Here is a 15,376-nt window from a genome sequence, read left to right on the forward strand (position 1 = left end):
ACTTTCCTATCAGAGGTCATGTCCTCGGAAAGGGCTAAATCCATCAAATCAGATCTCAAGCAGTCTTCCCACTTCCACCTTGGTCGTCCTCTCCTTCTGACACCGTCGACTATAATCTACTCTACCCTCATGACCTCATCCGACGGTAGTCACCTAAGGACATGCCCAAACCACTATAGTCTTTCCTCCCTCAATTTTTTGGAAACAGACACCACCCAAGGACATCCTAATAGCAGAATTTGTTGTCATATCCCACAGAGTCCTACTGCATGTCCATCGAAGCATTCTTATTTCTGCGGCCTCTATCCTCCTTACGTGATCCTTCTTAGTTGCCCAACATTCTGATCCATACAACAGTGCTGGTCTTATTGCCATTTTATTAAATTTTCCCTTTAATTTTAGAGGCACCTTCTTGTCACACAAAACTCCAGTAGCGACTCTCCACTTTAGCCATCCGCCTTATACGGTGTGTAACATCATCATCTACCCCCCATCTTTATGTATCATAGACCCTAGGTACTTGAAACAATCCTTTGAGGGAAGAACGTATCCTTCTATGCATACTTCTACATCTTCATCGTTTTGGTCCCCACTGAAGTTTGAACACAAATACACTGTCTTTTCAATATTGATCCTTAGACCTTTTTCTTCCAAAGAAGTATTCCAAATAGCCAGTTTACTATTTAACTCAGATTTTGTTTCAGTAACTAGGACAATGTCGTCAGCGAAAATCATACACCATGGTACACCAACCGGTGTCGCACAATAGATGTAAACCTTAAATGATAAGTCTGCCACGCTCGATGAGCACCGATGAGCACCATTAATTTAATTTATAAAAAATAAAATTATAAAGGACTCACGTATAATTATAAATTAGTTAAAAATCGAAAGGTAAATTATTTAAAATAAAATATTAATTACATTATTTTCCATATTTTTAAAAAAATAATTGGATCAAATACTAACCCCTAAATTATAAAACCCCAATATTTCTTCTATCGCGAGGTAGTCGCTGCCGTTCCTTCCTCCCTATGTGGCCATCGGTGAAAGAGGCTAACGACAGTGGCGACTTTGATGACAAGAAAAATATTTAGTGTTTTTTTAATTTAGGAGTTTGATATTGACCAAATTATTGTTAAAAAATATTATAAAAATAATGTAATTAATATTTTATTTTAAATACTTATCTTTCAAATTTTAACTAATTTATAATTATACATTGAATCATTTAGAATTTTAAATTTTTATAAATTAAATTTATGATGCTCATGTTAGTGGTGCTCAGCGACGATCGAGAGCGTGACAGACTCATCCTTTAAGGTTTAGTTATAACACAGTGTCTCATAACTTTATTTTATGATGTAATCCTTTTAGGCACAATGTCAAAATTAACCTCAAATGTTTATTAATTTGACTCTTTTTTGAAATTTTACTTCATAACATTTCATTTTACGTTTTAATTTGATTGAATAATCACCTTAACCTTATTCTTTTATAGTATTTTGACTCTTCATATTTCATTTTAGGGTAAAAAGACCTATTTTGATGTTCAATGGTGCTCGTCAAATGTTGTAGAATTTTTCAAACCTTAAATTAGGTGGAGATGAAATTCGAAACAAAAATAGTTAACCTTAAGATGAAGATGAAACCTAAACTTGAAGATTTGTAGACATTCATGTCATTGTAGTTTAAAATTTCAATATAAATAAGTGATTTACTTTTACCCTCTGTGAATCAAATATTTATGAAAGTTGAAAGTATGATAAGATAGGGTTCTTCATAAATTAAGAATTCAACTTCTAACTAAAGATAAAAGCCAAAGGATTCTTATTTGCTTTTGAATTAAAAATTGAGTTTTTTTTTTCTGTTTATATCTTGCATAAATTCCATTTAAAGATTGCATGTAATCATTTAAAATGCGATAAAAATAGTTTTGGTTTTTAGTCATATCTGTAGACTATGAAAAGTTAGTAAATAATCATTCAAATTATCGATAGTTATAAATTGATCATTAACCGTTAATTTTGGAAAAAGAAAAGGAAATGGATTTAAACCTAGATTAAATAAGAAGTTTAGAGCATTAAACAACCGAAATAAATCTTACATTTATATAATAGCTGGATAGATTATATATATATATTTAAAGAGTAATTTATACAAGATTAAGAAAAATTAAATTTAAAATTTATAAATATTTAAATTAAATATTTTTCTTCATATTTTAATTTAATGATTATATATATAATTTTTTATGCCACATAATTAATTATATTAATTAATAATTAAATTAAAAAATAAAACATGCTCTTTTAATAATTTAATAATTTTGTTAACGGTCATATTTCCCTTAGGGTGCGTCTGGTTCACGGAATGTAAGATTACCAGTGGGAATAAAAGATTACCAGTGAATAACTTACTGAGAATGTTGTATTTGTGTTTGGTTGATTTAGCAGGAATGTAAGATTACCGTGTTTGGTTAAAGGAATAAAAGATTATTGGAATGTATATTTGAGCAAATTGTCCTTATTATATATTTGTAATATTACAAATTGTAAAATATTTATATTTTCTTTAAAAAAATTAAATTCATAATATTAATATATATTTTTTACAAAATTAAAAATATAAAAAGGTTTAATGAAAGGGTAAAAAAAAATTTAACCCTGAACTCATATAAAATTTTAATTATAGATTTTTTTGTAAATCTAAAATAATTTAAGGATAAATTTGTAATTTAACCTTCGTAGAATTTTTTATTCAATGACAGAAGAATGATATTTTGAAAATAAAAATAAAATTTAAAGGCATTTTAGTCCAAAACGCGATAATGTTACAATACCTAAGGGAAGGGAAGTAATGACATTCCCGGTAATATACCCAAAAAAATATACTATTAGTAATAAAATATTACCGGAATGAGATTCCGTCCAACCAACATGGGATATGAGATTCTCATCCCATGGAATCTCATAATCCTTGAACCAAATACTCATTAAAGTAAAAGGGGACAATATGGTCATTCGGTCATTCCCTCAGTTTACTCCGTTTTTTTTAATTACATCTCTCAAAGTTAAACCCATAAAACCTGAAATAGGGTTTATCTCTCACCTGAACAAAAAAGTTTGGTCAAAGATCTTAGAAGCCAAACATTCAACCCATTGCCATGGGGAAGCGATTCGGTGGAAAAAGAGGTTTTCTCTTCTTTCTTTGTTAATCAAGCCGCTCCATTCTCTCCTTATTTTCTTTCTTATATTTTGTGACGTGATGAAGATAATTAGCTGCTAGATTATGGTTGAATTTATAGCAGGACTGAAAAGGCACACGACACCGGATAAGTTTGAGGCAAGGGCTCCGGCAAGAAACAGGAGGCGTGTTGAAGATGAGGTTGACCATAGTTCCTCCGCACCTATCTTATCAGGCATGTGATAATTGGGCTGCTTTATTGCAAGTTTTTTTTTCAAATTTATGGTTGCTGGACTACTTATTTCCTAATCTAATTGATATGCTAACGGGACTATTGTAGATTTTTTTAGAAAAACAATGTCCCTTACTTTATGTTTTTAAATTGTAACAATCCCGGTTTCTGAAATTCAAATTTAAATTTTGACTTAGGGATTTGGCCCTTCAACTCTATATCTGGCTGATGAGAATTAGTGATTATAATTTCGAAACTTTTTAATCGGAATTGATGATTTAAATTTTGTTACATTATCCAAAGCAGGGGAATTATCTGGGGAAGAATCTAGTGGTGGCGCTTCAGAGGAACTTAATTATAAGGAGCTGACAGCTTATGATAAGTTGTTGTCAAAACTCAGTTCAAGTAACCGACCTATTCTGATGCCTATCAAAAGAGGTTTTTCTTCTCCTATTATTATTCAGCGAGATTTCATATTGATGCTGGGTTTTTAAATCTCTTGTTCTATTCTTTTTGTTCTACAAGTTTTTCTTCTGCATGTAATGAAATGAAGCCTAACAGTTTGATAATATTCTGTCATGAACAAAGACAAGTTGCTGAGGATGATGTAACTGATGGCTCTGAATCACTTAGTGTCAGAAGAGGAGAAGGGTTTTGAGGGTAAGTGACACCATTTTTATTTCTTCCTACAATTATTATTTTGTGGTTGAGAATGGTATCTTTAAAGATCTTTATTCTTCTCATCAAATTAATAGATTTTCTTGTGTACGCAGATGTTGTTTTCATTTGTCTCTGTGTCTTTATCACTTTTCTTTCCCATAACAATTTGAAAATGAAGGTTTTTTTTTTCTGATCAATGTTTTTTTCCGCATAGAAACTGATAGTGATTCACTTGGATTGCAAGAGCCTGCCGTTGCTGGTACTGAAAAACAGACTGAAGATAACCTGGAGACCTCTGACACAGATGAAGATGACGATTTGATTCTCCGTAGTCCTACTGTTGCCACAGGTTTAATTGAATGCTGTCTCATTTTTTTTGTAATTTCAACTATTTTTCATCTTAAAATTTTGGTGTTTGAGTGAGTTTCATACTTAAGTTTAATTTCCCGAGGACTTAAGGAAGGTATTTATGGCTTGTCATTTTGAAGTCTGCATATCAATTTTATTTTATGTGCAGTTTTTACTAAACATGTTGAGTACAAGTTGTCAAAAGTAGAGGCTGATGATTTGTCCAAGAAGAAATGGAAGTATGCATGGGAGTTGCCTGCTGCTGACATATCGAACTGCAAGTGGGTTGGAACAGGGGAGTGTTTTCTAAAGGTATATCTGCATCTTCATGTACATTTTAACTCTTCTTTTCCCTTCCTAATATTGTTAACCAATCATCTAACAAAATTATCTGCACAGTTTAATCTATCTCCCTGTTGTAGGTTTAAATGTTAACATCTAAGTTGTCTTTGATTGAGGTGCACTGTTTGGTGTGCATTTGACTATTGTTTTACATATGTACTTGTTTTATTTTGGGATGAGATCCTTCACTGGATTCCAAAATGAAATTGGGGTACATACAATTTGCTTTTTATTGCTTTTAAATTTGAATTCGAAAAAGTGAAAAAAGAAGAAAAGAGCATGATTTTCCTTTAGATGATTTTGTATATCACTGATTTTTAATTGGCCTTTTGTTCTATTCCTGTCAAATATATGATTGTTACCATCATGCTTGGTTTGAACGAAATAGGATATTGCTTCTAATTTACCGATATTCTAGATTTTTATGCTGATAATCAGCTTACCTTAGAGTGTGTTTGGTTCACGGAATGTAAGATTACAGTGGGAATGTAAGATTACCAGGGAATAGGATTCTTGAGAATATTGTATTTTGGTTTGGTTGGTTTAGCAGGAATGTAAGATTACCGTGTTTGGTTAAAGGAATAAAAGATTATTGGAATGTATATTTGACCAAATGTCTTTATTATATATTTGTTTTTTAACAAGTTGGAAAATATTATATATTTTCTTTAAAAAATTTAAAATCATAAAATTTATATTTTTTTACAAATTGAAAATATAAAAGGTTTAATGAAAGGGAAAATTTTATTTTAACCCTGAACTTCATATAAAATTTTAATTAGATTTTTTTGTAAATCTAAAATAGTTTAAGGATAAATTTGTAATTGAATCTTATAGAATTTTTATTATCAAGGAAGAATGATATTTTTGAAAAAATTTTAAGGGCGTTTTAGTCCAAAACGCCGGTAATCCAACAATACCTAAGGAAAAGGAGATAAAGACATTCCCGGTAATATACCCAAAAAATCCACTATTGATAATCTTACATTACCGGGTATGAGACGGGCTAACCAAACGGGGGAATGTGGATTCCATTCTATGGGAATCCACATTCCCCCATCCAAACGCCCCCTTAGGTAATAGATAGATTGTCATTCTTCGAACTGATTGAAGAAGCCTTTTCTGCTTAGCTAACTTGTACTGAAGGTTTATTACAGTAAACCTAGGAGTGAGATGCAAGTATTGTTCTATTTGTCTGCTTAGTTAGGTTGCTTTATCTACCCAAAGCAATTTTCTAGGTCAACGTTGATCTGTACAGTAGAATATAACTTTTGCCTTTTATTCAACTACATCTTAACGCCTATTGTATCAATAAGGGATTTGATATATTTTAGTTATTTCAATTTTAATTTTGCAGGATGGTGACTTGAATCCCCAATTATGATCTGAAGCAAAAGTTGTATAAAAACTGGTTGGACATCTACAAGACATCTGGAGGCAATGACTTCCATTCATCTAAGCAGAGATGGTTCTTCTCTTTGTGAGTGTGCTTCTTCTGTCCATCAATTACCGATTGATTTAATAGCCAAGAGAATTTGCAACTTCTTGTTCACGTTATTTTTTTTGGATTTTTGTCATTAACTGATAGCCTTCCTTTAACGTGCATTTACAATGACCTAGATTTGTGTTGACTTCATATGTCTATTGAGAAAATGTGTTGCAATAATAGCTATGCTTGTAGTTTGAATTTTCCGTAATTCTCGACACATATCATTGTAGCATCTAGGAATTTAAATTGTATAGACCTTCTGCTTCGATGCATTCATTATTTTATTTTTTCTGCCATTGTTAACACTATATTTTTTGAGTTGTAAGCTTGAAATATTAGATGTTGGCCAGTCTAAGTTTAATTCAACTCTAAACCCTGAACTGTTACAGATGTTTATAGAACGAAAAATTTCCAGAAAATCTCACATTTTTTACACATGATGTAACTGTATTGTGTACTGTTTTAAAACAGAATAAGCGTTACATGCTTGTTCTTAATTGTGCTTACTGTCCTGTTCCAATGTAAGATTAATTTCATGCACTTATACTTTATATTTGTTCTTCCAGTTTTTATCAGTAATAAAAAGTTTAGTTTGGTTGTGATTCTAGTCTAACTTGGTTTCCCAGGCAATAGTTATCAGGATATATTGCACTGTGAGAAGAAACCTTCTATCAAAAAGGCCACGAAGAAGACTCAAATGTTGCGGATGCCTATCTTATGCATTCTGTGAGTACTTGTGTTGCCCTTTTGTGTGCTTTATTTCTATTAGTATTTTTTTCCTTCAAGTTGATTTTTGAGTAAGTTGTTCCTTTTGGTGTTTAAAATATTATATCATACAGCTCAATCACATTAAAACAAGAGCTATTGTGAGAAAGAATGATGCTAAAATCAGCAAGCATCAGATGAGGGGAGAGGAGATGCTTTCAGGTGAGGATTTCTTGATCAAGGGTTCACACGCCCCAAGGTATATTTTCCAGCATCTGTTTGGTGAATGTATAATTTGTTTAAGTAATTGCTGATTGAAACCCTAACTATAGTAAACTCTCAATTTGATACTAAAGTTTAAAAAGTTCTCAATTTGGTACTCAAACTCTGCTGTTATCCATCAGCTTGGAAATGAGACTAAAATTGTTTGTGAAATGCTGAAATGTCCAAAAATACAATACAATTGTAAATCATGGCATCTAAATGTGCCATCTATTTTATAGGACAGTGTTGGCTGGCATGCATAATTGATGGACAGAAGAAGTTGACTACCTAATTCTGTATTTTTAAATTTTAACCAGATTGACAATATGTTGGGTACCTAATGTGTACTTAGCCTTTATATGAATAGAACATTGCTCAATTGGTCAACATTTGATTATAAGCTTTGGAACATGCTTGTGTATTTGGAACCGGTCCTATACATACAAGGAAACAGAAATTCTGAAAAAGTGAATCTTATTCCAAATTTCTCCCTGTTAGTTTGACTACCATACCTCTTAAACCTTGGGAATTGTTGTGGAAGAGAAACTTTGGCAATAGTAAAATTCATAAATATCCCAAAAGATTAATTCTGAAAAATGCTAAGGCATTTCAAATATATCCCATGTGAAGCTGTATTTTTCATATGCAAACCTTGATAATTGATTATTATGGCTGAGAAATGACCTCCTAAAATCCAATTCTGTTGATTTGGATCATATATCTAAACCATTAATCTTGGCCAATTGCTAACCTGAATGTTTCATTCCATTCGCGGCTGACTAGTGTTCTTCTTTAAACTTGTCAAGTATTTATTATTAATTATGGATCATGTTCAATATCATCTAAAACATTTTTGCTGTGAAAACTCTCGATTGTGCTTTAAGCAATCACATTATGCGTTCAAATTATGCAGGTTTTGATCTTTACCTCTGAGGAGCATTGCCCTTCGTGTCATCGAGAGGTTAATACAACTAACTCCCGCAACTTCAAAGGTGCTTGTTCTTTGATTAGTTCTTTGCGAGCCATTTTTTCCCTTGAACCCATATTTTAGATTTAATCCTAAATGCCCTTGTTAGAAAAAGGGGAATCCAAAATACATAACTAAGCTCCGTCACTTTTGCATATCTCTTATTAGGATCATTAAACGAAAATGATTTTTTAATAGGGAGCCTCAACCTTGAGTTTTGAATAGTTTATTCAATATAACTTGTTGAGTTAGAAAAGCACCTCAAAGGTACTTCATGTATGATTTCTTTTATTTGGATATGTTTCATGTGGCCAATTAAAGCAAGAACTGAAATTATTTCAGTGAATTAAAACCATGGATCACCGTTAAATATATAGATGAGTTGGTGGCCCATTCTTTATTAATACTTGCGATTAGGTTTCTCATAAAAGTATTTGTATTTGGCTGTGTTTGAATATAGTGTTTGTTGGTTTTATTGTCCATATCTTTGATGTTTATTCTTTCCAGGCTAATGTGGAGCACATGACCGTTTTTATCAAGACTTTGGATCTGAAAAGGTTGAAGATGATGAGGAAATAGAGGAGCAATCAAAGAATACAAGCCTAATAAGCCTCCCAAACCTTCTGATCATCAATCACTTTTAAGGGTGATACAAGGGATGACTTCATGATAGGCATTAATTTACTAGGTAAAGTAGTACGGACTATCAGTTGTTCACTACAATAACCTTTTTTCTTTATATTTTGATTCTAACATTATTTTCAAGTTAACTTCTTTCCGTCGTCCATTCTTGCTAGGCAGTTTAATATATGCTTCTTCTAATATCGTTTTTTTTTTTTTACTTTCTGCAGGAAGACCATAAGCTTTATGGTGATTCTATTCCTCTGACATTATTGTTGCTTCTCCTCTGAATTAATGACAGTAAGCATTATGCCTTTTTGTTTTGGGTTAAAGAAAATTTGGTTGTCTTTGTTCTGGCTAGCCATTGTAAATATGGGCAATAGTCTCTTCACTCGTGTTATTGCACAAAGGAAATGAAATAGTATGGAAACTTAAGTAAGATAAAGCTGCAGATTTTCATGTTAATTACATTTATTGTATCGTCTCTTTAAAGCTTTATGGTGATTTCTATTCCTCTGACATTATTGTTGCTTCTCCTCTGAATTAATGACAGTAAGCATTATGCCTTTTTTGTTTTGGTTAAAGAAAATTTGGTTGTCTTTGTTTCTGGCTAGACCATTGTTAAATATGGGCAATAGTTCTCTTCACTCGTGTTATTGCACAAAGGAAATGAAATAGTATGGAACTTAAGTAAGATAAAGCTGCAGATTTTCATGTTAATTTACATTTATTGTATCTTCTCTTTGTCGATGTTATAATTGTATATTTATAATAAATGCCTTAATATGCTTTCTGTTCATCATTTTCAATTTGATTTGAAGCATTTTGATGCACTGCATGCTTGTATGCATAACTTTTTAAGCAGTCAGTTGATAACATTTAAAATTTGTTAGAAATTCGGGAAGGCAGAAAAAAATAAGGAGCTGGACACTGACTATTTGTCTTCTATAGAGGTATTTTCTTCTTTGTGCATTTCTTCTTTGCATCCCCTGTATTTATTGATTTAAATGATTTGGTCCGTATTTAATAAAGAATGAGCAAGTTATACTGTATGAACAGGTTGTTATTATTGATCATGCGGATGTAATATCAATGCAGGTACTTTGTGTGACCGAATTTATGTTTTTGGGCTTCGCTCTCCTCTTTATTATGATCAAGTAATATGCCTAATCCCCCAACCTTTTTCACTATGACTGAATGTAGAATTGGAGTTTCCTGACTTCTGTTGTTGAGCGTCTGAACCATATACCTTCAAAGCAGCATGGCACTAATGTTATGCGCATCAGACAGTGGTATGTTCCAATTAAATCTCAAATGATACTCTTTTGTATTATTCTTTCTCTTTCTATATGGAGATAATTTACTCCAAATAGTTTCTTTCTTCTTTAGGTACTTGGATGGATTTGCTCGATTTTATCGGCAGACAATTATTTTAGGTTATTATCTAAACCCAGGTATGGAGTTTCTGATCTTGATGAACTATGCCTATGTTTGCCCGCTTCTCAGTTCCACCATATTACCTCTGTTCCTCATCTTTTCATACTATTTGCTGAGCTGTTTACCTGGAAATTTTTAAAACAGTAGATTAATAGTTTGCTAGATCCAAATTCGCCCCCCCCATCAATGTGGGCATGACTGTTTTTTCTCTCTTTATTGGAATTATTGGGATTTCAGAAGACCTTTTTTACTAATACAACTCTTTCATAAAGAATCGGTGTGTTACATATAAATAAGGATTTTAAATAATTTTAAATCATAAACCTTCATGTCTATTGTGCCTTTGCTTTTTATATGTGATTTTAGTATGATTTAAACATCTGTGATGTATGTACAAGTTTAGAACAAAATAGGAGCCCTGTAAGTGTCTTATGATTATCACTCCTGTGAATAAATGTTTCTAATCTCTTTTTACCATTTACTCCAGACATGAATGCTCTTTTCAATCACCATTGTGTTAACTATCAAGGAAAGGTATGTTTATCATCTACCTCCTTTTTTTCTCTCTTTCCCCCCCTTATATTTCTCACATTACATAGGGAAATACTTTTATTCTTTTAAATACTTAAAACTTGGCTCAAACCATAAGAAATACAAATGATGACTCGGTTTGAAAGGCATACATTTGTTCTCTTTGTTTCAATTTGATAGGGAGACTGAAAATCTATGGGATGATTAGAGTGTAGAAATTTCATTCATCGGTTTGGATAGCTATTCCCCAGACCTTCCTTTCAAAATTTTTGTTTTCCCCCTTAGGTGACCCACTGACCAGATCTGAGTGCAGTGCCTGAAGCATGCCTTTGTTATGCGACCTTTTTAAATTGTAGAGAATGCTTTGAAGTTAACTAGTTGTCTCTACAGGTGAAGTCTGTGCGTGAGCATAAAGGAGTTCTTCCTAAAGTCCTATCCCAAGTGCGGCAGGTAAGCCTTCACTAGATTTGCTTCCTTATTAAATTGCACAATGCCTGATACTCTGTTGTTAAGATGTCATTAATATCTATCACTATGTCCCCTGATTTGTGAATTTGTCTCATTTATTTTTTTTTGATAAGAATGACAGGCCTCCTTAAAAACCTCCTTCTTGATCAAAGAAGGAGGAAAAGAGTGCCTTAGAAACTTTATTACTCCTCCGAAATTACATAAGATTTAACGTAGACACCATACTGAAAAAACACAACAGACTAAGCTACTCAACATAACCGAAAACCTAAACTCAAACGATAAAACGCACTGGAAACGACTAAACATCAACCAATTCCCATCTTTGCTAAACTATCAGCCTCCCCATTACACACCCTTGGAATCAGTCTAATAGAGTGCACCCTGTCCGTGATAAAAGATGAAATCTCTTTAACTAATGGGAGGATAAAAACTGGGGCCATAGCTGGTGTATGGACCCATTCCACAGCCGACTTACAGTCACTTTCCACAATCAACCTTCCAACCTTAACCCAACAAGAAGACATATAGATTTCAATGCCTCTCTTAATAGCCTTTAACTCAGCAACCGGCGGGGGACCCTGACCTACATTTTCTGAAAAAGTCAGAAGGGAGTTGCTATTCCAATCTCTCAAAATACCTCCTATACCTCCATTTGAGCCATCAAGTCTAACAGCTCCATCGACATTCATCTTCAAAAAATCCATAGGGGGTGGAATCCAGCGAGAAACCTGAAAATTGTAAATGTTGAGAGCTTTAATACCATCTGCAAGAGATGGATCACCAATCAGCACATCCTCCTGAATAGGACACTTAGGATACTTGGCTAGAAACCATTTAGATAACCTGAATCTAGCAATAAAAAAACAGATAGGGTATTAGATTTTACATTATACTGATCTAGTTTCTACTCTTCATTTTTGACAGATCTATGAAAGATTTGATGCAAAGACAATAGCTGATGCTGATGATGCTCGTCTGGAATATTTGCTAAGAAGGTTCATTTTCTCAAAGCCTATTTTTGCTTCAATGTGTCTTTTGGGATCTTGTCTTGTTAATTTTAGATTGCACTCATTATTGGTGCCTATTCATAAGATGACCTTATATTTCCTTAAGGTGAAAGGAACAACAACATAGGGTTCAAAGTATAGATCTGTATAGATTTCTTTGATGGTCTAAATTAAACAATAAAATCTTAATTTTCTCTCTTCTTGGCAATACATTGGACTACCAACATCCTAAGTACATGACATTGCAAAATTTGAAGTAAAATTCGTAACGTAAGTTGGCAGGTCATGATAATTTACACTAACATGGCAAATATATGAAGTGCTATATCTTTCTTACTTCCCTCAACTCTGCATGATCTGAAATATGATCCATTACTTGATAGTAATGTCAAGTAATTTAGAGTTGCATGCAATTGGTACAGATACACTACATCCGTTTAGATTTTATTTTAAGGGAGGTGGTGTGTGATGGCAATATTTCAGAAGAAGCTAAAATTATATCATTTATGTCATCAACGTGGTTATTCGCTGATGTTGATTGTGGGATGCTAAACCACATAGGCAGCCCAGTTTTCCTATTTTTGACATGTGCCTAATACATTAAATCTGGGATGCAGAGACAAGAAAACTGAACATAAGGCTCCCTTTATTCTAATTAAATGGTTACAGGAAACTTGTAAGTATGCTATATACATTTTACTTTGTATTTTCACTTAAAAATGGGATGGGATTTGAAGGGCTGAATCGTTAGCAGTGTCCATGGCTTGGATGACTCACCTAAGCCTTCATTTTCTGTTCATATTATGCCTGACCTGGTGAAAACAAGTTAAGGTTGATGAAATCTAAAGACTGGGTTTGGGCTAAGAGTGTGAGGGCCAACCAAGCCTGGATTGGTTCGTACAATTATTTTTCATTATATATGCTAAGAAGGTTTACTTTCTTTGGTTACTTGTATTAAATATAGTCTTCTAGGTTCCGGTAAGCTTGGTTGTGGATTCTGAATCCCTATCTGAATTTTTTTTTGTAGGCCAGATTGGACTTTATCAGAGCCTTTTTCTGTTAATATGACTCAATTCTTGCCTGGCATTGATACATGTGATCATTTAGGAAACTACTTGTTCTCTTACAACCATTTTATAGAAAACCTGGAGGAAGACTTATTTTCTTTCTCTACATTTCCTTGTCAATGAATCATGTGGTGACTTTTTTTTTTATATATCTGCTATGTCTAACACCTTGTGCCGGAATAGCTTAGTAGGATATCGGTTCTGCTATCATAAATTGTTTGTTTTGGAAATTGATGTTTCTTGGGACATTAATATGCTTTTGGCTCTATCCTACAAGCTAGCTTAATATTTGGGTAGTGGCATCCAATATACTCACTGAAACTTGCATGGATGTATCAGTTATATTGTATAACCCCATAGGATAAGAACCCAACAAACTTGGTATGGATCTTGTTCTGTTTGGACATTCGTATGTGTATACATCACCTCAATGAAAACACAGCAAAATGGTTGGGCTTGATATCTACTGATACAACTTGCTTTTATCTGATATTGTCAAATATCGACTCATACATTAATTTTCCTGATCCAGGTGTTTCCTAAAATAAAAGATTGTGAACAGGTACTATGATTGAGCATTCTTTGAAAAATTACTAGGACTAATGTTACTTTTAAGGTCTTATTATATTTTATTCGTTGATATCCTTTTCAGGGTGGGATTATGCTGTTTGCTAGCTCTTACTTTGAATTTGTTCGACTTCGAAATTTCTTGAAGTCTCAGAATGCATCATTTGTTTACTTGGAGAGTAAGATGCTCTTTCTTCTCTAATTCGGTGTTTTTTCTCAATTCATTGTATGCTTTATGCTCAGATAACCTTGTGTCTGGTTGAGAACTTTAATTTTCCACTACTTGTTAGTCATATATATTCTTTACGCTATAGCTACACCGATCAGAAGATATATCTCGGGCACGGGTTTGGTTTTTTGAAGGGAAGCGAAAGATCATGCTCTACACTGAAAGAATTCACTTTATCGCAGATACAAGGTTCCTTAAACTTCTCTGTTGGAATTCATAGCAATTGGCATTTCCTTATTCATGCTCATTGCCTTTTTGTAACAGTCTGTAAATTGTAATTTTAATACATGATTTTAATGCCCCCCCTCTTATTCTTGTGCCTAGATCCGTGGTATTCGGAATTTGATCATTTATTCTCTCCCTGAGAGGAAGGAGTTTACTATGAGGTGAGTGTCGTCACACCACACAAACTTGACAACCCTGTCCTATTTTGTGCAGCTTTCATTCTAAATTAAATTACTGTTTCCTCTTTTGTTCCAGATTGTCAATATGCTTGAAGGGTCAGACGATTTGGCATGCACTGTCTTATTTTCTCTGTTTGATAAGCTCCAGGTAATGTTTTATGATTTTATCAGTCAGTTTTTGTGGTATTGTGATGGGTATCAAAGGTCGACCGTTCAATTGTGTAGGGGTTTCTGGCATTCACTCTGCTAAAAGCACTTTATTTGCTATGATAGGATTGGTTCGGTTTTAGTATTTGCTGAAAGTGTTTTGAGGTAGTACTTAGAAGAAACAGCAAACCTCTCAAGATCCTTGAAAAAGGTTAAAAATTGCAACTTAAAAGAAAGATCAAAATGCAGTAATAGATAATAAGGATTATGCAGAAATGAAAGGATGCATATTTTTCTTTGTTTTGTTTATCTTTTTCGTTTTTCACGTTATTTACATCTATGACTCTGAACATCAGTATTCCATGTTTCTTTTCTATCTTAATGGTCAGTTTTGCTGACAGTAAAATTTTATTTTCTTATGCTTCCTTCATGGCAGCTCGAGAGGATTGTTGGGTCTGCGCCTGCCAAAAGAATGATAAAATCCGAGAAGGGGGTTTTCGTTTTTTGCTGAATAAGTTATATGTATTCATAGTTGGCCATTGAAGACCGACTGATGGCGATAAAACTTCCCAGAGGGAGCCAATGACTAACTGTCATGAGCTATAACAAAAGTAGAAAATGCATAAGATTTATTAGAATCATGATATTAAGGGATTATTGGAATCCCTTCATTACTTGCCTTTGTTGCAATTTATGGCTGAT

General features: G+C 33.2%; 1 protein-coding gene across 1 annotated transcript; it reads left to right on the forward strand.

Annotated features, from left to right (window-relative positions):
- Nucleotides 1-3,098: 3,098 nt before the first annotated feature.
- Nucleotides 3,099-15,200, forward strand: LOC120219165 (U3 small nucleolar RNA-associated protein 25). The gene is given in 36 exon segments (XM_039216036.1): nt 3,099-3,194; nt 3,311-3,421; nt 3,725-3,835; nt 3,838-3,856; nt 4,007-4,048; nt 4,050-4,078; nt 4,293-4,432; nt 4,598-4,738; nt 6,126-6,140; nt 6,142-6,265; nt 6,884-6,922; nt 6,925-6,983; nt 7,097-7,184; nt 7,187-7,244; nt 8,140-8,218; nt 8,701-8,713; nt 8,716-8,787; nt 8,790-8,828; nt 8,831-8,886; nt 9,299-9,350; nt 9,353-9,366; nt 9,708-9,767; nt 9,874-9,912; nt 10,018-10,106; nt 10,204-10,268; nt 10,739-10,785; nt 11,173-11,232; nt 12,178-12,248; nt 12,315-12,366; nt 13,860-13,889; nt 13,980-14,073; nt 14,222-14,293; nt 14,296-14,312; nt 14,448-14,513; nt 14,604-14,675; nt 15,111-15,200. Coding segments are annotated over 36 exon segments (2,238 nt in total). The 5' UTR covers nt 3,099-3,166; the 3' UTR covers nt 15,186-15,200.
- The last annotated feature ends 176 nt before the right edge of the window (nt 15,201-15,376 follow it).

Source organism: Hibiscus syriacus, unplaced genomic scaffold, assembly GCF_006381635.1.
Source record: "Hibiscus syriacus cultivar Baekdansim isolate YM2019G1 unplaced genomic scaffold, ASM638163v2 tig00110204_pilon, whole genome shotgun sequence".
NCBI lineage: Eukaryota > Viridiplantae > Streptophyta > Magnoliopsida > Malvales > Malvaceae > Hibiscus > Hibiscus syriacus.